Raw genomic sequence first — 22,962 nt, 5'->3', positions numbered from 1 at the left:
CGTCTTTGAAATACTTTTATAGCATCAAAGAATCAGCACCATTCGCCGATTTGACTTAGGATGAGAAAATAAATAAATAAATAAATGTTGTAAGCATGGAAAAAAAAAAGATAAATTATGCCTGTGAGGAGAATCATATCAAAAGGTTTCCTGTTTTTAATGATCTCGAATGCATTCAGTCGTCGCATTAACTTTCAATGAATATTTAAGAAGTAAAATTTTAATACGCACCTTTCAGCTTGAAAAAGGGGGACGCGACAAGCTCCTCTGTAAGGATTTCCACAAATCAGCACAGAGGCAGATGAGCAGCAGCAGCAGCAGCAGCATCCTGCAGCACAGACACAAGATGAGCGTTTAAATCCCATAAAATGTGTCCCATGTGTCGGTCTAAGCTATAGCAGCAGAGTTCAGAATATGACTGAAAATGTCTGCTTTATTTCCTCTCTTTATAGCTGATGGGGAAAAAAATGTAGATTATTAGCATAAATGTTTACTCCTCATTACGCTGATGACATTGTGCACTCGAGATCTTGGTAATCTTTGGGGGAAATTATGAGTAATTTTTTTAAAATTTAAAGCAGCAGTTACCATGCAATTCAGACTAATTCTGCGTAGGCTCCACACGGATATAATTATCGTTGAGTCAAGATGTTAGGCTAAAAACTATGCATTGATATTCCCATTTATTATGTACATAGGACTTTGACAATGTTGATGCTTGAAATAGCGGGAAATTGTCTTGTGTAAAAAATAAGACCCCATATTAGGACATCTAAAATTGCGAAGAATTATATAGTAATTGCAGGCTTTCAGATTTGAAAGCCAGAATGCTCAAACCAGAGCAAATGTGGATGAAATTACAGATCAGGGTATAAATTAGGATAAGGGGTAGGCTATGGCATTTACAAGTTGCCTCCGGGAAATGCAAAAGTATAATCTCTGGAGCAACAAAAAACACCCAGAAGTCCCTATTTTATTATTATCATTATCATTATTATTTTTAAGGAGGAAATTGTCAAATATTCTATAACACTATGGTCGGCTTGTTATTCAAAAATCTGTGCTGATTAGTTCAAAGCTGGTGTTTAAGTAAGGGCAAACATGTTGGAATTGTGGGAAGATTATTTATTTTATTTCTTTTTTTTTCCCAGTCCATGGTGCAGTGATAATGCTGGTGTGCCATGCATTCTCTGTGGAAAAACAGTATAGACAAATGAAATCTATAAAGGGCCACACAAAGGTATACGGTGTGGTGGTGCACAGACCTGCTGCATGCCTGGGATCTGATCCTGTCAGCTCCATCACGGAGATATAGCGACCGCTGACACACTGCAGTCCTAATTATGTACAAGGAAACGATCCCCACTTCATGGCCCGTGGCCGTTTGGAGGGAAACGTGTGGGACAGACAGCGACGATCAACAAGGAGAACTATAAGTGATGCCCCCACTCTGTCCAGCTATCCACTGGGGTCGAAAGAGACCGAATAAAATAGCTAAATTAAACAAAAAAAGGCTTTCCTGGCAGCAATAAAGCTGGTGGTTTGGACGTGTGCTTCTGTTTTCCATGTAACATACAGGCCCTACATGAGTCACATAGCCTACATAATGTAGGTCAATCTGCTCGTCCTCAGAGATCAGAGACTTTACTTGTGAGACGTGAGAAATGTTTCCATGATGTTGTAGCTGGAGGCTGTCTTGGACCAAGTTCCTCTCTTTTTCTCTTGTTAGGCTGAGTTCATAAAACGTCTGGAAAGCAGCTCTCTGACTCCACAGAGTCTGAGGAGCTTGTGCTCCTTCATACCCACCCTCATCTTCCACTCTCACATGCCAAGGCGTGTTGACCCCCCTCCGCTAAACCTGCGCCCCGGGCCCCCCGCCTGCCTGCCCGAAAGAATGAGCCCCGACTCGGCTGTTCATCTGCGGACGGAGCCGGGTTAGAAGAATTAACTCGAGACAGCCGAGGGACATGCCCACGGTTGTGATAGCACCATAACGGCTTTGTTATCACAAATAACACATTATTGCCTAAGAAATATCTCTCAGTGAGTGTGACGTTGCCCAGGCTTAAAAGCCCGGTCGTCCTAACTAACTTCGAGCTAACGTAAGTAAGCTAACACGTATGGTGGCGATTTTGTTGCTGTAGCGCTACTAGCGTGGTTGCTAAGCAACACAACTGGGTTAGCATAAAAAGCTAGGCTAACAGTTATTAATTTTGTTAGCTGCAGGTAGGCGTTTATCGACTCTTTTCAACGGCTTCCAGACTCTTACATCTAAAACACAGCTATATGGAGTAAATCACTGTAACGTGTGTGGTGGTGGATCCATTATAAGAGCTTCCCTTAACCGGTAAGCTCAAATGTGTAATATTGAGCTAATTTGACATCTTTCTGAAATAAAGCCATTTAACGCGGGGGGATTCGTGCAGCATCACTAGCATAAATTGCACGCTTTTAAAATAAATACAGTCAATGCGGGCATGTTGTTGTTACATACATAACGTTAGGCTCATGCCAAAACGAATAAGACAATAAAATTTCTCCCCAGTCATCCATAAATGAGAGTTAGGAAAGAAAAAAAGAGAAATGCAAGTGCACAGAAAACATTTTTATTTAAATAACGTCTGGCCATATATGAAACACCGCTAAAATAAATAAGACAAAAATACAATTAAGTGTGATACAAGTAAATCTGAGGGTGGGACAATCAGTAGCTTACGGTGGTTAATTAAAGGATTTGCACCAATAGCATAAAAAAAAGAATCAACGCGACGTGGGCTATTAAAAAGATGTGGTAAAATATTTACAAACGTGGAATCAGACACTTACCCCCCAGTTTATTCAAATCAACTAATGACACGAGGAATGGATAAAGGTAAGCTGTTTTATCGCACAACAAAATGAGGTCGTATTGAAAAAGGCACGGATACAGTTAACTTGTGCTACATTTGTGACAGGTTGTCCTGCGATGAATGTTTTATTTGCAGGAATGGCAAAAAAAGTGACGTCCGCGTAAAAGTAGGCTCGCGCCCAGGCTGTGATTGCTTTGGGTAATAGTGGTTCATTCATCGCTCGACATAAGCAAAATAAATAAATACAAAAATAACTGTAGAAATCTGTGTCTACCATTTGCCAGCGCGAAAACTGGCAAGGTCCATGAACCTGTCTGGCTCCGTTAACTTCTTCTAGATGCTTGCGCGTAAAGTTCGCATGGCGCACACAGGAGGTCTGCAAAATGAAGGTATTGGCATTTTTCTCGTTTTCACCAGTATTGTCCGATTTAAACCCGATGCTTTTGCTTTTTGTTTCAGAATATCGTCCCAGCGCTTATGGCGGAGTTGTGGTGGTGCTGGACCAGAGGCTGCAGATGCGTCGTAGAGTTCGTGGTTGAGTACCAGGAGTAGTTTGCCAAAAACGATGAAGGCGCAGTCGTGTTGGGAGGGCTGCTGCTCTGAGGTAAACTGGGGTTGACACTGTTCATTCTTTGAGTCTGTGGAAAGTCCCAGGCAGTAGTTGGCGGAGACGTGCAGGGGGGAGATTCACTGGAAGCAACGTGTTGCTCTGGGGGGATTTCTCCACTTTTCCACAATTTCTTAAACTTGGAGCGGCGGTTTTGGAACCAGATTTTGACCTGAGAAAGATACGGATGTAAGCATAAAATTGATCAACTGATATTTTCCAAATCCCGTTTGACGGTTTTAAATTCTCTTCATATTGGACATAAAGTGGATATTTGACAGCGTATGCGTACCGGGTCTTACATGCACCCACCTGTGTTTGCGTAAGGCCCAGCGAGGCTGCCAGCTCGGCCCGTTCTGGTAAAGCCAAATACTGCGTCTTTTGAAACCTCCGTTGAAGTGCAGCCAGTTGGAAGCTGGAATAAATGGTTCGAGGTTTCCTGACCTTCTTTGGTTTTCCATTAACCATCCGGATTTCTGGCTCGCTCTCTTCTTTCTCTGAAGACACATTCAAATGACATTGTCTTTACGCATGAGGGGTATTACATTATATTAGCGTCAGTTTGTGTTTGGCATTCAGATAGGCCTGTGTGCAAACCTCATAATTAATTAGATTTTATTAGATCTATGTTATATATCATAATTCAGAATAAATGATATAAAATAAAGCAGTCAACGTTTGCTTGAGAGCTGCGTTTAAAAATAAATGAACTTAACATTCGCTATCAGCGACAACATAATATAATAATTGTTGGTCGGTTATGTTTCTCATAACCTTCCTCATAAATTTCATGCTATAAGGAAGTTTTGAAGTTTGGTCCTAAACAAAAGTTCTTTTTTAAAAATTCATTTTAATATATTAAACACAAATAAAACGAAGAGCGCCCTTACCTGTATCGGCTGGAGTGGGAGAGGAGCTGGAGCCGTAGGAGCTGTATGCACCATAAGATGAGTTGAAACCAAGGTCGTAAGTCTTTGCATTATATGGCGCAGTGCTCGTGGCGCTGCCGTGGTACTGGTAAGAGCCGAGTTGGCCAAAAGGAGACCCTGCGCAATGGCCCGGCTGCTGGCTGTTATAATAGCTGCTGTCCGTCGCCGTGGACACCGGGAGAGTCGGAGACTCCTGCGATTTGTGCAAGCTGTGGTAACTGCTTGAGGTAATCTGGTTCGAATGCATATCAGTATTTAAGTTCTCAAAAACTCCAGTCATCTTCGAGTTGGAGCGGAGCAATCTCGTAAACCTATGCACAAAAATCGCAAAATTGCGAAACTGCAAGCTGAAAACACGACTCAAATCTTGGTCTGATGACACCTTTTCGTAAATCGAAACGCATCCCCGTGTAAACTGTGGCAAAATCAGCGGAAGGTGTGTCCCTCTCACAGTGGCCTGTGATTATCTGCTACGGTCGGTGGTGGGAGCGCATTTATGAGAGAGTGCGAGGGAGAGCTACTGTGTCTGAGGCAACCAATGAGTAAGGGCTGCACGACTGACTACTCCCCACCGCGTCCACCCTCCATTATTTGTTCAGGTCTGTCTGTCCTGGTTGTCTGCAGAGAGTTTTCCATCAAAGCATCTCAAAAGAATCAGAGAAAGGTAACGTTACCCTGAACAAAGCCTACAGGCCCAACATTTTGATCACAGAACGCAGACTGACTAATAGGTCTCTGTGCGCATTCTTCAACATATGGATAACATACACAACACATCAGAAAAAGGACCCATTAAATTGGCGGTTAGCCCTGGTGGTTTTACGCTTGTCAGTATGGCAGAATTATGGTCGTTTTTCAGCAACACTGTGGTCGCTTTGGTGGAGCCACATTCCTTTCTGATGCACTCATTGATCACATTTTGGTCCAAATCCCTCAGAAAAGTAAGCAATACTTACAAAACGAGTCAGAACCACACAGAGAAAGGGAAGCTCGGTCAAGGGGAATTCAAAGGTGTTGATACAAAGTCAGTCCGTCTGAATGATGCCTCTGGGTTTCAACAGGAAATAGCTACAGCGCCCCCAGGTGTTTGTCATCGGACTTACATGACCTTTTCTTGTTGAAGTACGTTTTGGTCTGCATTTGGTGCACCACAGACAGATGAATCGCGTTATGGGCAAAGTCCTCTTCACAACCGTGTGAATACCCGCGGGTTACCGCTACAGCTTCACATGGTGTTTGCTTGTTTCATGTTGCGTTCAGGTCTCTTGGAATGTAGAATTTAATGTGCCAACAAGATATCTTCAGGCGCTCGTGTTCATCACCGCAAGATGGCAGCATAGTTCCTCTTATGCACACAACGGGCGTAGCCTCATGTCACTACATGTTATAGACCAGACGAACCTGCTGCTTGCTAAGTTGCTTTTTCTGTCTGCCAGAGTGCTCAGCACTTTTTACAATCTAATGCAAGCCTAATACTATCTTTATGAAGCTTATTTGTCTGCCAGAGACTCTGGTAACTTTGAGGATTTTTTTTTGTTGCTATATACAGAAGTCCCCAGTATTTAAAATAACACCTATCACAAAGTAAAACTCTGCAGCTTCAAAACAACTGCACATTATAGCTTTCACAGAGTTATAGCTTATCTGTTCAATGGTCGTTTCACTGGAGTATATTGGCCAGGTCTTGTTGATAAAGATTTTGCCCCTTATAGGCTACTCTAGTGGAGTTGCCTGGAAGGCTCACACCACTTTATAAATAACAGCATTTTACACATCTTAAAGATGATGGGATATGGGCTTTTGAAGGGACAATGAAAAGACAGAATCACACGCACGCGCGCACACACACACACACTAAACAAACCCCTTCCCGACATCCACAAATGCTGCTTCCTACAATTCCCATAATGCTACTCAATGGTGTTGTATGTGGATGTTTACCTGCCTGGTAAACATCCACATCTTTCAAACTCTGTGCACCCAGTAAATAATGGAGGCTTTCTGTCATACATTTGGGTTTCCCAAGGCCACTTTAATCATAAGAAAAGATTACACAACTTTTTTCCACCGAGTGATCTTCTCCACGATGGGTAAACTAATATTCATGTGTAAAATAGGTGAATTTCTCCTTTTAATTTCATGGGAAAGCTTTATGCATCATTTTGATCCATTTCATTGCATATTGTTACTTTCCTTTCTTCTACCCATTTGTCAGTGAGGTCATGATGAGTTCTCTCTGGTGGCTCTGTCGCAGGACCCCGAGATCCAGTACGGGGCGGCTTCTATCTGCCCATTGTTCTCCTGAAAGGGAAGCAATCCTCTCCCATCATGGGCCAACAGGGCTGCATGTCACTGCTCATTAGTGGAGCACAGTCTCTGTATTCAGTTGCTTGTCACCAGAGCCACAATGAAAAAAAAAAACCCTCTTCAGTCGGAGTCACGTAGAGGCTGAAAAAGACTGTTTCTCCAATTAATTATTCTCATAGTCAAAATGGGAAGTCATGTGAACATGTGTCTTCTCTATTTCATCAAGGTTTAGCTGATGTCTAATGGTCAGTGAATTTTTATCATACTACATTACAAATAATTTTCTTCAGCCACTTTCCTACTTATTCTCAAAATTATTTGTAGAAATAAGTTCTCTTTTAATTTCCTGGAGAATAGGTCTTTTCCTAAAGCATAGATTTCCGTAATAAATACCACATACAGGAACTGTGATCCTGTTTGTTTTCTGACAACTGTTCAGAGATCCTTGAAGTATTAAGATGCATCACAAGGAAAAAAAAAGCTTTACAGTCGATTGAAAATGAAGGAGTTTCCTCTGGAAAATGCGCAAGTCATCACATTTTTGTGGTCAGGGAGGATTGCTACACAATGTCACAATCTCAAAGTCATCATCAGGATGTGCTAAAAATACTCACAACTTTTCTTACAGCCTTTCATGAAATGCATGGTTGTTTGCTGTTCAAATTTTTGATGGTCTAGCCCAGTTGGTTGATTATAATTTGGATGTTTTCCCTACTGCTGTAGAGCAGCTGCTGTAGTGGATCTTCCCAGTGTTCACTGACATGAACATGATGCCAAATGACAGGACACAGATGTAGATGTGTTTTATTATGCATTCCAAATTTACAATTTTCCATGAGCTTCTCTTGACTTGGCCTTTGTCACACCAGTCGGATGGCCTCACACATGTATTCAGCATCTTTTATCCTAGTTCGTATTGTCGCATCTTTGCGTATTCCCAGTGGGAATAAACAAAAAAGGACAAAACTACACTAACAGAAGCACTATTTTGAAATTAATACTTGTTCAATGCCAGTGAAAGTTGGCAAGTTGGCACACATGAGTACAGGTGACTGTTTGGTTTTAATTACTTAGAGTGTATGCGTGTACTGTGCCATGATTAATCCCATTTACTGAACTTTTCATGAAGATGCTTTGACTTCAGGTGAACATTTGAGTATAAAAGTCGTACATAGGCCATGACATAGACACTACTTGCTGATTCTTGTACATCTTTTGTTAGTAAAGTACAAGTATGAATCAAGCATAGAAGGTATTGAGTCAAAAGTTTGCAAACAAGCAAAAAAAGAACATCTCATACTCAGATTGGAGACATTTTTGCCATATACAGTATAAAATACAGTCCATATAATTATAAGGTGGCCTGTTTCACTCAGTATTGAATCACAGCCTATACATAATTTCAGCCTGTCTGCTCCCATTATACGGTTGTGAAGAGTGCTCATAAAATGACAACACAGGCAGATATTGACATTTTGTCTTGAGGAATCAAAGTGCACAAAACAGGAAGTCATTGTGAAAGATAAAAACCCTGACATTTTGAGGAGTTATTGATCTTGAGCATCTGTTATCTTGTTTTTTTGTGTGTTGAAGAAGCTTACAAGACAAACAAATTCTGAGATCTTTTCAATGACGCACCATTTGTACACACACACACACACACACACACGCAAGATATGTCAGAGGAGTAGCAGAAATCAACACAGCACTCCACGACGCAGTGTCTGCTGTCTGTTTACGATGACAATGGCACTGCCCAGTACAAAAATTGCAGGATGATTGGCAATACAGGAGTGCAGCCAGAGGAGGAGGACGGCTCTTCCCACTTAGAATGCATGTAACAATGACTATTAACCTATTTATTTAGATAAAGCCTGCTATTGATTTCAGGGCATAGAAAAAAGTCTGAAATCCTGGATGAACCAGAAGAGATGTTCATTGTCATGTGTTCTGCACAACCCATTGTGTGCAGAACAATGATGATGATGTTTTAATTATCTTTACTGGAAGGCTGACAGAAGTTGGCAAGACTTTGACAGTGAACATACTACAACAGAGATAAAGTTTGTATATCACACTGAAGCTGAAATAATACTACTGTACTCCCAACTGGATGTGTACATGGACAGTAGTATTTCTGTGTATGCTAATTTTTTGGTGCTATTTTCTGGAGTCTGCTTGGAGTAAGCATTCCCTACACACAGAGAGAGAGAGAGAGATGTATTCCACAGCCTGTCCTAGACTAGAGGACATATGGACGAATCCTGTGTCATGATATGTGTCGTATTCTGGCAATATACAACTGTGGTCTGTGGCGTCTGCAGCTGTCTGTGATTGACGGATTGTGTTTTTCCAATGTTTGAGTATATAGTACACACCATATAGACAAAAGTATTGGGATACTCCACCGTTGCACCAACAGGGACATTAATGACATTGCACTCTAAGTACACAGACAGCTCTTCTGGGAAGGCTTTCAACGAGATTTTCAGGCACTGATGTTGGATGAAAAGGGCCTTCACCAAACTGTTGCCACAAAGTTGGAAGCGTAGCATTGTCCAAAATGTCTTGGTATCCTGAAGCATTAAGATTTCCCTTCAATGGAAGTAAGGGGCTACCTACTTTACTTTACTGGTATATTGCTACCTAATAAAAACATTAATGTCAAATGTATTTTTGATTGTGTTTTCAGTTTAAAAAAAGTACAAGGATAACAAATCAAGGTACAAATAGGAGGATATTTATGCTATTTTTTTTTTAAAAAAAGCAATACAAAAACACACATGATATTTACAGTACTGCACAGTTATTTACATTATTGATACTGGGCATTACTGTTTATCATAATGTACTGTACTCAGGGCTGACAGGGCAGTAATGGCCCTGTTGTATGTAATGCATGCAGGTCTCAGTGATTTGTCTGTTGGTGGATTCTCTTCTCTGATCTCCTGCTGGTTCTGTTGGTACATTCATCACCTTGGTAACTCACCCTTTTTGTCAAATCACACGATTGCAAGTTTTTCAACTTTGGTTCAAAAATTACAACACCTCTATGAAACGCTTCCAAACAAACCAAAGAAACTGCAGGGGAGTTTATCCAAAATGTTTTTAAACTTTAGCCTGAGACACGGAATCTTCAAATAAAGTGTGCTTCTGGCAAACATGGAAATGATTTACCAAGTGTTCCTTGACCTCTCAGTTTGAAAGGTTGAGCTTGTACTGAATGGCTCCGGACGTGAGCAGAGTTGAAGTTGGAAACCATCAGCGTGGTGTTTATGGGCATGTGTTTCCTAAGAATTAGTTATGGTGTGCTTTCCCCTCGAGAGAGAGAGTTATTTTTAAGAACAAAGGTTTTAATGACGAGCACAGGCTGACAATAACAATTGGAAGGAAGTGTTCAGTTCTGAGCCCATAACAGATGTGAGGCTAATGTTTGATTGTCCACAACAGGAAAATTAATGTTAAAGATTGCTGTTATGTTTGATTTAGCTTGCTAGTTAATTATATGTTACACTAAATCTTCAGTGTACCCAGAAACATAAAATGTGCTGTCCATCACAGATAATGTATGAATGTAAGATTGTATGATAAACCCTTAACCTAATTTTTATGTCTTTTAAATAGCCACAATCTCTTGGGCTTTTGAAGACACATTAAAACTAAATATTAACTAAAATGAGATAAAAACAATTCAAAGTTTCTTAGTTCCCCACGAAAATATGATAATTTTGAAGCATGGTTTCAATCTGGGCTCAAATAAATTCCCTGCCTGCTGTAATCCCTTCTTACTGAAGCAAAAATAGTTGGGCATTTTGCAAGGATAACAGAGGAATCCCCAGAATTCCTCATGTCATCTGCACGGCCTGCCTGAGAAAGAATTCAGAGAGGTCTGCGACGTCCCGCTCCCTTCATTGTTGATTCAGTGGCACACACCCCCACCCAGAAGCCATAAATGGAGGCAGTCCATTGTGTGAGGGGAGTGGAGCAGATTTACTGTGGATGGTCTCCCCACAAAGGACCACATCACTGTCACAACAGGACCAGGATCAGCTGTTCCCACTTTCACACAGTATGATTTAACGCCATGCTTCACACGGTCACTGATGCAGACACAACTTCTGTAGTCACTCGGCACAGCAAAAAAAAAGTGAGAGATCTCTCTTGTACTTCTGGATTCAACACTAAAATAATTTGAACCCACTTACTTTTGGACACCTTTTGCTAAATTACACTGGATGGAGTGAGGTGTCTAGAGTGAATCACAGATATTTTCAGATCATGTTGCTGTAGGTCCAGGAATCCAACATTCATTCTCCTTATCTCTTAATTTCCCTCACTGGCGATGTTTATGACCTCATACACTATATAGACAAAAATCTGTTTATTACCTAATTCAAGTGTGGTATGTGGCTGTTTTCTGAGGTTTAGGCTTGGCCTCTTAATTCCAGTGAAGGGAAATCTTATTGCTTCAGCATATCAAGACATGTTGGACAATGCTATGCTTCCAACTTTGTGGCAACAGTTTGGAGAAGACCCTTTCCTAGTCCGCATAGCAAGGTCCATAAAGACATGGCTGGATGAGTGTGGTGTGGAAGAACCTGACTGGCCCTCACAGAGCCCTGACCTCAACCCCATCTAACACCTTTGGGATGAACTGGAACAGAGATTGTGAGCCAGGCATTTTCATCCAACATCAGTGCCCAACCTCGCAAATGCTCTGCATGAATGGACAGAAATTCCCGGAGAAATACTCCAAAATCTTGTTGAAAGCTTTCCCAGAGGAGTGGAAGCTGTTGTAGCTGCAAAGCTGTCTGTGTATTTGGTAATGCAATGTCAATAAAGTCCCTGTTGGTGTAATGGTCAGGTGCCCCAATACTTATCTATATGGTGTATTTTAGACCATGTCATCAAAAAAATTTTGTGAGTAAGATAAGGAATAATCCAACTGAATTTTCAGAAAAATCTGTATGGTATGTAACCAGTTTTACATGCCTCTGTCTGCTGTGTCAGTGTCATTAGCAGGGTTGGGCACAGATTTCATCCTGTCAGAAGTCCTCTATTTAAAACACCAACAGCCATCTGCTATAACTTTGCACTGTGGTCATTAGTATGGCTTAGTGTCTTGGCACATCAGCCAATAAAATACTTATGCCAGCTGTGCATTTTGGGCGTGTTTCCTTGACTCTTCAGTAACATTTGTGTTTGGTTTCCTCCACCAGTCTCTCTTCTGTTGATTTCATTACTGTGAAACTTAAGAAGCTGGCCCTTCTGCCTCAACAAGGTTTCAGTTTCAGAGCTTCTAAAACTTGATAATTTCAGCATGAAGGTGACAAATCAGTAAAATACAACCATTAATGCTTGCAGCACTCTCAGCCTCTCCACTAAGGATGGCGTGAGTTGCCTAGATTGGAACAAAGACGTGAAATCCTTGCGGGATTCCTAACACAGCATGAAATGTAATCAATTTAACACGCCCCTGTATGCCATACGAATATCATTATGAATAATACTTGTCCTAAATTGAAATTTTACAGAAGTCTTTCATTTAAAGTAAGAACATCCTTCTGTTTGCATTGCATTGTACCGATCATTATGGTTTTATGCTTAATCACAAAATTCCCTATGCCAGCTGTGCTTTTGGGGCATGCGTTCTTGACTCTCTGATAACTTTTGGGTTTGGTTTCTTAACCAGTCTCTTATGTTGACGTCACTGCTGTGAAACCCAAGGAGCCTGTCCTGCTGTCTCACCAGAGTTTGAGTTTCAGAGCTTCTAAATCCAATAAAAAATCCAACTATCAACAACAATTAATCAGTTAACCATGCACATCTCAAGAATCTTACCAAAACCTGTGTTCACATGTGAAAGATCTGAAATGTACTTTGTAATGGCTGTACATTATTTTGTCCAGCCACAAAACCATATTCAGAAGAACAGACTAATGACTGTGTGCTTAAATAAATAAAATATATATGTACTTTTTTTTAAGCAAGAACACAGTCAAATTTACAACATGTTATCGTGTAAAGCTGTTGATTTTGTCAAGTATGCTCAGTGAAGAGACTCCATATCAAAACATATTCCTTATGACATTCACCTCATACTAAATATAAGGAAGACATTATTGGAGTTAAACAGCTTTGTAAAAGAGCTCTGATTCTTTACCCATGAATGAAACTTAATATCTTCACCTGTGGTTTGAGCAGGGGGCTTCTTTTGTTGGTACAAAAGTACAACTAATCTGTGAATAAAGGCCTCATCACCTGCAGGGGCCCACATACTGGACCTCCACCATTTCTCCAGTTTCTCCATTCCCACTGACCTGAGACAATACCAGACCGGGCAGCTTCACTTCCACTCACAGCTCGTGTTACACAACCACCCAGGGCAAAAGTGGACATGAAAGTGGACTGCTTGTGTGGTTGGATAAAACCAGGTAAAGGCAGTTACACACCATTCGCTCACACACAAACTGAGCAAACAACTGATGTTATACAAAAGTCAACCAATATGGATTTATACTTTTGCAATCATGCATTGATGCACTACTTTTTTCTCAATATTGGAACCCTTTTTTTCATTTTAATTAAAAATAAATAGAAATACACTGCGAAATAACTACGGCTATGCATGCCAGAGCATGTATGATGTGATGTGTATTTGTCCATATGAAAGTCTTTTAATCTGTTTTCATTGGCTTATCCAGATATACTGATGCAATCAGTGTTAATCAGTGTTGTATTAATATTTAATTATGATGTGCAGTGTAATTTCATCAGGTCATAACATTGTTTATTATTGTCCTATACAGCTGCTAATTCTTCAGGGTTAACATTAAGCATTACACGCTCCTGAACCTTGCATGTACAGTATTTGTCTTCTGTGTGGACAAAATCACTGGTGGGAGAAGCACTCAGAACTGTACTGATGATGATGTACTGTACTCCATCACAAAGAGGTCATTCATTTAAAATCTTGCTGACATAAAAGTACAGAAGTATTATAACCAAATTTAGTATGACAAATGAAAGGATGAAGTACTTGTCCTGCAATTTTCATAATATTATGTTTTTCATGATGAGATTATGAATACCGATGAGTCAATGTGCAAGGAACAGTTGGCGTCCAGTCATTCCCAACCAAAGAGTCACACAATAAATATGAGGGATTAATGAGGCTCAGCTACATCAGTCTTTGTCAGTATCTTGGTGTTTTTGATAAACTTTGATATTTGGTGAACTATTGAAAAATTTGAGCAATTCTTTAAATATAATCATCTGAAAAGTTTAGATGGAAAATCAAATCCCCAATATTTAATAGATATTTGACAAATAACAGGCTAAACTAGACCAGCCAAATTGCTGCAAGTCAAATACATGTTGTAGAGAGTATAATACTTCCCTCTCAAATGTAGTGGAGTATAAAATACCACAAAAATGAAATACAAATACCTCAGAACTGTACTTAAGTATAGTACTTGAGTAGAAGTACTTAATTACTTTCCACCACCGGAGTTTACCAGCTTTCAACAACTAGTCAGGCTGTCGGGTTGTGGATGTGAGATGTTCCGCTGTGATGTGTTAAGTTCTGAGGCATCTGTTACCAAACCCTCAGCAACAGAGATGCCATTCACTTAGCCTACACTAGAACCTTCTGAGTCATTTGCTGCAATTAGGAATGTGGCTTGAGGTCTAACCCCCCCAACCACCACCAGCACTACCACATTCTGCCAACACATGCACACACACATACACACACGAAGAGAGCTCTCTGTCATCAACAATGCCCACACTGTGTGATTGTGTCCCGGGCTGGTTCAAACTTCATACCACCATCAAACACGAACAGATACGCTGAGAAAAGTGAGCGGGCGACACAATGAGGGTGTTTTATGTTTCCTGCAGCTGATATGGATGATAAGAAAGCTACCAGCTCAAACCACTGCTGCTGGTGGGTGGAAACTCAAACCTCTTCAATACCAGCTTTTCAGTAACTGTAAAAATGATCCTTGATAAGAGTTTGTGTACATTTTTTTTTGGATTGGAATTAAATCTGGATGAAAACTACAAAGTTGAACTTACAACATGAAATGAGTGTCGGGATGCCCTGAAGTGACTGAAGATCTCTCATGTGTTTCATTAACAGAGAAAAATCTTGGTAGTTTCTTATTTGTGACCATAGTCCTTAGCAGCTGTTACTTATGAGAGCATACATTAATATTTCATTCAGTTTTTCATGGATGGATGATCAGCTTATAAACTACAATATGAAGGTCTTTTGCTCATGTTCAAATTGTTTCTTTTAAAGTCTCGCAGCACATTAGGATTTGTCAGTAAAGCTGATAGTGACTGAGATTCTGCATGAGGCAGTACAGCCTTTTAGTGACCTACAGCAGCTTGTCTGGCTCAATCCGGGAGGTTTATTTGTCCAGCTGACTGTAACACTTGCTGTTTATCTGCCCCTCCCACTCCCAACTAAAATGGCGAACCAACCTTTGTTCTTTTGCTCTTTCCTTTGTCTTCTTGTGTTTTACCTGGAAAAAGAACACCAGACAGATTATGTGTATAAGTATGCCATAATATTAAAATATAGATTTTGTATATCATAGTTAGATTTTAATGGCATCGTCATTTATGCTTTTGACTCGGTAAAGAAGGCATAGAGAAGAAAAAGGATAGAACTGGTCCATGATTTGAAGTTTTCATATAGGCCCTTTTTCAAAGAAGACATTTTGACATGTCCCCACTGAATTCAGGTTAGCTTCTTCAGTTTCAGGGTCCCAGTATTGTTCATGCTGATTGGCTGTCACGCTGTCATGGCTTACTGGGACACCTGAAAAGAACGAAGCCATCACTGATATTATTGGCTGACCTACAGTTTGAAGTTCTAAACATATGTGACTTGTCATGTTACATGTTTTCATTTATCAGTTTATTACCTATTGGACCTTAAATATGTTTAAAGTTGACATTTTGAGTTAGTATCACTGGTACTATTACTTTTTAAAATAATATACCTCAAATACTTAGGGTCAAATGTTACTTCCTCTACTCTGCCCGGAATTCCCGTAGCTGTCGTGATGCCAGGATGGCCGGAAGGGGCGCTGCAGCGCAGGTGCGCAGAGCCCGGCGGGGAGGGCACCACAGGCAGACCTCAGTCAAGCGGCATCGGGCTGAGCAGAGAGGAGCGGCGCGGTCAGTGGCTCTTAACTGTGGAGTGAAGCGGACACATGTGGACAGCGATGCTGCTGCTGCTGAAGAGAAGACCCTCTGCTGCTCATGTCGCACTTTTATTTTATTCTTATTTTCTGCAGCCAACTTTGGTGGCCGCCTTCAACCTTGACACCAGTCTTGTCCTCAGGAAAGACGGAGAGCCGGGGAGTCTTTTCGGCTTTTCTCTCGCAATGCACCGGCAACTCAACCCGGATAAAAGAATGTGAGTGATGCTTTTATATCTTCTCTTTCACGTCTACAGATTATATCTGAGTGTGGTCGCTGTTTAAATGTGCAGCCCCCTGAGAGCACCTGACCGGACAGGTTCAGTTCTTGCAGAAGTGAAGTCTAACTTTTAAAGATCTTTAACCTAAGTCCTCTCTGTTTAAAATGATAACTTGTTTATCCTGGGCAGAAAACATCTTGTCAATTTAAAGAGTCTGACTTTGCGAGACAAACTGATTTTCACCCACAGGTCAGGCATTTCAGCAGCAGACTTTTAAAAGTTACTGTCTCAGGGAAATATAAAGTTCATGATAGTTTTTGTCTTATTATAATTCGTTTTTCTGTTCTAATTGTCAATAGAGGTTGAGTTCCTTTGAATATAAAACGGGAATGAGCCTAAGGACAACAAATGAATGGACAATGGTTATAACTGTGATGCAAATGTGCATGTGAGGTCAAACCGAGGGAGCACTGAGAGCAGAGCTGTAAGGCTGCAACTAGAAGTCGATTAATCGGTTAGTTGATCGACTTTTCTCATGTTTTAACGTTACAAATCGAACATCTGAGTCTGGACTGTTTGTGAGACTTCTTAAGCAAGCTGAGCTCTGGGGTTACATATATTCTGACTGCAGTTATTGACTAATAAAACATAACTAATAGATTAATCAATAATTAAAATAAAGGTTAGTCTGAGCCCTGGATCGATGGTTGGCATTTCACCTTTTTTGTATTCACTTTTTTCTTTCTCTGAGGTGATTTTTCAGTGTGTGATTTTTACGGTTAATATCAACAATTTCCTACTAATCACCTGTAAAAGCTTGACAAATAAACATTACCGAGAAGGGATGATTGTGCTCAGCTGTCGAACATTTCAGGTGGACGTTCATATGTACACAAGTGAGCCAGGTCAGAGAGGTTTTCAGCTTGTGCCAAAATGAGATTGTAAAATATTTCCTCAGTGCAGCATTTCAAGGATTCTTGCTGCTGATGCCACTATGCACTACAGTAAATAATTTCCTCTGGCCAGCCCCAAGGGGCCAGGAAAGGCATCAGTGTCGCAGGTCTGGTCGCCCTGCTACAGAAAGCGTGTCAAAGCCTGCCATCTGACCAGAGTGAGGTTGCATACAAGAGCTTATGTGTTAATGCTCTGGTGAACAGGCACAGGACTCTGCAGCAGCATGTTGAGAAACGGTGATGAGAAGCCCTGATAAGATGACAGAGAGATTTCCCACAGGTCACACAGATTAGGCTTAATTTGTGGAATTTTACCTCAATAGAGTTTTGAGTGCTGTGCAAAGGCAGCTCACTGTGTATTGAATAAAATTTGTCAGGTAAAACTGCAAGCTGTCCTTAAAATGCAGGTTTCGGTTGTGCAGAAAGAATCGTAGAAAAGGAGCACTTTTACATTTGTCAGAGCTGACAAGTGCAAAGAGTGAAAGTCATGAATGTAATATTTGCTGGGCAAAGAGAGGCTCGAAATGTTGCACCAGACTGATATTTGGTTTTCAGCCAGTAAACGTGAGAAAAGAGCGAAGATTCACCTCGCTTACATGTTGATCTTTGAGAAAGCTGCTCCAGTTTTACCAGCTATCCCACATAAGATTCTGCTAAAAAGTACGAAAGCAGCTTTTTTTTTGTTTTTTTACAAAAGAAACAAACAGCATCATGTATTTTTTTCTTAAGTTAGCTTTTAAAGCGATCAGCCCTAAGTAAGTATTCTATAAATATCCCCAAAAAAGCAACTGTCATAAATTCCTGAAGTCTAAATTCTGACCAATAATAACCCTAAACAGAAAAATATTCTCACTGAACAGAGCAGCAACAAATTGATTAGGAAGCTTGAATTGGAGGAAGTTTGGCATTTTTACAATGAACTGATTAGTCAAAGTAGTTTCAGCATAAATGTTTTGTTTTTGTTTTCTGACTAATAAGTAACCAACTGTTTCAGCTCTACAGACATATGAGGAACAAAACTGAGATGTGTTGTCTGTATGAAGAAATTGTATGGAGAGTGAAGACTAAACAGCAGCTCCCCAGCTGTGATTTCAGCTATAAATCCTCATTTGACCCTGAGATAATCAGCCAGACGTGCGAAGCGAACGTTCAGTCGAGCACACAGAAGGACATACTGAACAGATCCACCTAACTTAAAGTTGGGAGACACACTGACACAAGTCAGCAATGCGGATCTCCGCGTCTGTCTCTTCAGCAGCTGCAAAAGTCTTCCAGCTAGCACTGCATACATTAGTGCGATTATAGTAATCAGATGGCAGGCTCTTCTCTACACTCTGAATATTAATATATTGATCTTAATATATTATTTAATATTGAAGTTAAAATAAAACAAATCTTTGGGTAATCGAAGTGATTTGTTGTTCTTATCTCTTTCAACTGTTTATTTCTTTCCATGTCGTGCCTCTAATGGGCTCGTTGAAGGCACAACAATGCTCATGGTGTTATTATGCATTCATTCTCATACTGGGTTATGAAACCATGGAAGAGATCCATGTTTCAGAATCAGACTGAACCTAATGTTGCTTCTTGCAAAGAGGCAACTGATCCCTCTTCCATGAATAATGTGCTGGGTTAATGATGTGGATATAACATCCTCTGAACGAAACCAGAGAAAATCGCGAACTGACTGGACACGCATGACCATCTGTGCTCATGTAACCCGATAGATTAAGCGCATCAGTGAATCATCAGTTGAGACATTCCAGTCAAACAGTCAATGCTGAAGTTTGACGAGTCTTTCTCTTAAACTTTATTATTTTCTTAAAGTCGATCTTCATTTGTGGTGAATATTCATGATTTCTTCTGTGATGTGTACCCAGCCCACCATACGTCAACACCAATCAAAATGTGTGTGTGTGTGTGTAAACTGAAACAGTTAGAACAGCTGCAGCAGCTCTTACTTGGAGCACACAGCTGTGGGAGGACTGGACTGCATCTGTTAACAAAGAGCGGTGAGATCACAGTGTAAACTCAAACTGGTCACTGTGTAGTCCCATTTACACTGCATGATTTGATGTGGCTTTACACTGTAACCTGGCTGACACTAGATTCATGGATGCACATACACACAGTGTTTGTAATAATGAGTCGGTATCAGTCCATGTCTCAGAGTGTTTATCAGCTGAGCTGTATTTCAGGCTGTGTAGTGTTTGTAGTGTACTTGCTTTTACAAGCCTCCAGCTTTAGTTGAATCCCATTTCTTATTTTCAGTGTAATGTTTTGAGTATAATGGTTCTGACTTTAATCCATACATACATGCTAGTCCAAGCTTATTTCAGCATCTCATGCACTCACTTCCATTGTACAAAGTAAGGTAAAATTTGGAAATTTAGTGCTTTTCCCTAACTGAAAAACAGTCAGTGTGTCTGCTTAGACTGGCGTGTTGCATGTAAATGCCAATGTTATCCTTCAGCTACTTGCTAAATTCCACAACTGTCACTTTCCTGTGCAGCTCTGCTGTTAAATCGGAAGTGTTTTCCTTTACCTGTGTAATGTAGTGTTTTCCTGCGTGGATTTTAGTAATTTGTACTTTAAAGTAACTTACACTTTAAAACTGAGCCTCAGTTAAAAGCATAGATGCACATGCTTTAAGGGGCTATTGGACAGGTCTTTCCTTCACCACCTGTAGGCTACATGTATTATCACATTCTTTTTCACCGTGTGACATCTTTACTTACACATTAATTTAAAGTGAATGTGTTCTCTGTCAGTTAAGTTTTTACTGTGGGAACATTAACCTCTGTGAGATAGGGCTGCAACCAACATTTATTTTCCGAATGAATCTGATGATCGTTTTCTTGATTCACTGATTCAGAATTGTGTCTGTCACCACGGTCTGTTCTCACTGCTGAAGTCTGGCAGAAGATACCGCTGCATGCGGTGCAGAACAACCAGACTCGCAAACAGCTTCTTTTCATATGCCATAAGACTGCTTAACACTATATGATCACTTCCCCTCCTCCCCCACACATACACCACTCAGGACTACAGCCCATTTATTCAATATATTTATATTCTGTGCAATCTACAAAATTACTATTTATTACTAATACTCACTGTGCAATAATAATTACATATGTATATATCCTGACTGACTTTTTATACAAAATATCTCCTTTTTCAAGTACTTTTTACTGCATATTTATTGTGTATATATTATATTTTTTTACTTTTTTTCTTTCACTGAATATTCCTGCTGTGCTTGAGCCATTGTACCGAAATGTCGTTTGCGATGAAAATCCAAATGACAAATAAAGTAAGTCTAAGTCTCAAACAAGTCTCAAATGCCCACTGAAATCTGACAAATGGTCCAAAACCCAAAGACATTCTGTTATCTGTCATCTGTGAAAGAGAAAAGCATCAAATCCTGACACTTGAGAAGCTGCAACCAGGCGTTTCTGCTTGAAAAATGACTAAAACTATTAATTGATTATCAAAATAATAGCTTATTATTGTTCTGTTGATCGCATTATCAATTAATTGTTGAAGCTCTAAAACTAAAGCAGCCCCGTTTAATGTATTGGTTCAATTTTGTGGTAATTTCTGAGGCTGTGGATTGCAGTGAATAGATAAAACATTTACCTTACAATTAATCACAATTAAAACGTTGCTTCTAAATGTGTCTGTAATGTCACGCAGGTGTCGCAGGTTTCACCCAGTGACACGTGGGGCTGAACTACTGCAGCTCTGAGACTGAAATGTTAGATTGAAGCTGACTTTGTAAAGACTATTGTTTGTATTTGCATTTCACTGGGCTTTGTTTGAAAAGAAGCTTCGCAGTTTGGTCTTCAGTCTTACGGCAGACCTCCTCAGGAGAACCCTTGTTTAGCACATGAAGAGCCACAGGGCTGAGCCGCAGATCAATAGTTGGGTAACAGAAGGAACTGTGAGGGAGGAGAAAAGGCTGGAGAGGATTTCCTTTCGCTCCTTTCAGAAAATTCCTTCACAGTAAGTATGCTGGTTAGTCTAAACCTGACCTTAGTGCACTGATTCCCACCCCAAATCACATAAACGCATATTTCATACAAAGATACGAATCTTATTTTAGTAATTTGTGCAACTAGAGACTAAAATTATGTTTAATTTTAGCTGAAAGTATTAAAAAGTCGGTCATCTTGTGTTTTTATTCCTGAAGCTAACGTTAGCTTAATTAGCACTTTGCTAGCCAGGACTCTGAATGTTCGCCTTAAACAACATTTCAGAGCTGTGTTAACAGTCTGGATACTGTATTAAATGTGTCAGTCGGGTTTTTGTGTTGTTACATTTCTTCAGAATAATAATATTTATGGTGTACAGAGAGCTGCTAGAAGTCAGCTTAAAGTACTAAACAATCAGGCACGGTGGTGACATTTTTAACCAGCTAATGGAAGTAACGTTAGCTTAATTATCTAGCTAGCTAAATCTAATAACATCTGCCAGCAACGATCCACATTTTAAGTGACAAAACTCTCTAATGAAATATTAGTTGTTATGAATATTGTTAAGATTGATAATTTAAGTGGTAAAACGTGTCTCCGTTATCCCTGTATACTGTGCTGTGCAAGAACTTAAAAGTTTGATGGAGAAGTGACCATAACTACAGCATAAGGGAGATCAGCAAACAATTTGATTGAGCACAAGATGTTCAAGATGTTCAATTCAGGCGTTAACTAACCACAAAACGTTGAGCTAAAACTTAATTAAAAGGTGAATAAAGTAATTCTTCTTCACGTTCTTTTTCTTAAGCTAAGAAAGCAGAAGGTGATTTTACTGTCACATTTCAGTTTGCTGTCATTTCTTTGCTGTTTTCTCAGACGCAGACTGGAGTGAACTCCACTGCCACTGACAGGAAATGTGACCTTTGGTTTTCTCTTTCAAACCTCATGCTCATGCAAAGTATATGTATGACTTGCGCTTTGACAGTGTGTAACAGGTTACAGATGTAGTAAGTTAACAAACAAACCTCTAACATTTTACAGGGGGACAAAATCAATTGTTTAGTTTAAAATTTCAGCAATTAATAAATTTGTTGCAAGTCTTCGTTATGTCGGAGTTGTCCCCTTATTTCAAGTAAGACTAAAGGATGTGTGACAATATACATGTATTAAAATCGTGTCATCAGACTTGAAATCACATGACATGAAGCGAGGGGGTCCTGCATCCTCTGTTTTCCAGAGCATTGCTGCATAACTGCAAAATATGACATGCAAATTAAGATTTAAGTTAACATAAAATCATGCAAGAGTTTTTTTTGTGTTTTGTGCATCTCTGGCGTGTGTGAGTCTGACATACTTTCATCAGATAAGTGTGGCTGGTACTTTCTCTGTTGAAAAACATGCTCCCTGAGGTTGTGTCAGGGTAGTGAGTTTAGAAAACAGGATCTGGTGGTCAGTGATCTGTGGTAGGCAGAACATTGAACACACTCTAGATTGTCTGCTCCACTGCTCTCTCACCCTCTGCAAAATGTCAGGACACTAGGTTTCTGTCTCGTTTTGAATTTATCTATTTTGTTTTCTACCACAATAAGATACAACAGCTCTTTGAGAGACAGTTTGAACACAACCAGCTTTTCACAGGTTGAATCTGCTATATCATTCTGTGTCATTAATAAAAATCATGCAGAGAAGCAGCTTTATGTCTGTTGTGTGAATGATTTATTAATAATTTTAATTTTCAGGTTTGCTCATACTGACAGTCATGGTAAGAGAGATATGTGCAGTACAGTTATGTGATTTAACAGGAGAAATGATATTTATCCAAAATAAATGGCAAATTTGACAATGGGAAGAAGAGAAATCAGTTTGTCTGACGACCCTAACAATGATATCACTATTGCAAGAAG

The 22,962-nt window shown here is 40.0% G+C and overlaps 2 protein-coding genes across 6 annotated transcripts in view; one reads left to right on the top strand and one right to left on the bottom strand.

The window, feature by feature from the left end:
• Positions 1-2,584: 2,584 nt before the first annotated feature.
• dlx2a (distal-less homeobox 2a) lies at positions 2,585-5,602 on the bottom strand. Its single transcript, XM_046403434.1, has 3 exons — positions 4,347-5,602; positions 3,769-3,953; positions 2,585-3,628 (listed from the first exon to the last, which is right to left on the bottom strand). Exons 1-3 carry the CDS (start codon positions 4,663-4,665, stop codon positions 3,305-3,307), a joined length of 828 nt encoding a protein of 275 aa, XP_046259390.1. The 5' UTR covers positions 4,666-5,602; the 3' UTR covers positions 2,585-3,304.
• Positions 3,318-22,962, top strand: part of itga6a (integrin, alpha 6a) — a 30,768-nt gene continuing 11,123 nt past the window's right edge. For 2 of the 5 annotated variants that reach the window (XM_046403428.1, XM_046403429.1), the window contains exons 1-2: positions 3,318-3,453; positions 15,762-16,125. In XM_046403428.1, coding sequence (XP_046259384.1) covers positions 15,920-16,125 — 206 coding nt within the window. In that variant the 5' untranslated portion in view covers positions 3,318-3,453; positions 15,762-15,919. Of the gene's footprint in view, positions 3,454-15,761; positions 16,126-20,778; positions 21,090-22,962 lie in introns of those variants that run through there. The other 3 variants (XM_046403431.1, XM_046403432.1, XM_046403430.1) reach the window with 3 other exon arrangements.

This window comes from Scatophagus argus, chromosome 11, assembly GCF_020382885.2.
Source record: "Scatophagus argus isolate fScaArg1 chromosome 11, fScaArg1.pri, whole genome shotgun sequence".
Lineage (NCBI taxonomy): Eukaryota > Metazoa > Chordata > Actinopteri > Scatophagidae > Scatophagus > Scatophagus argus.
Note: the sequence above shows the minus strand (reverse complement) of the source record. Positions and strands in the feature narration are given on the sequence as shown.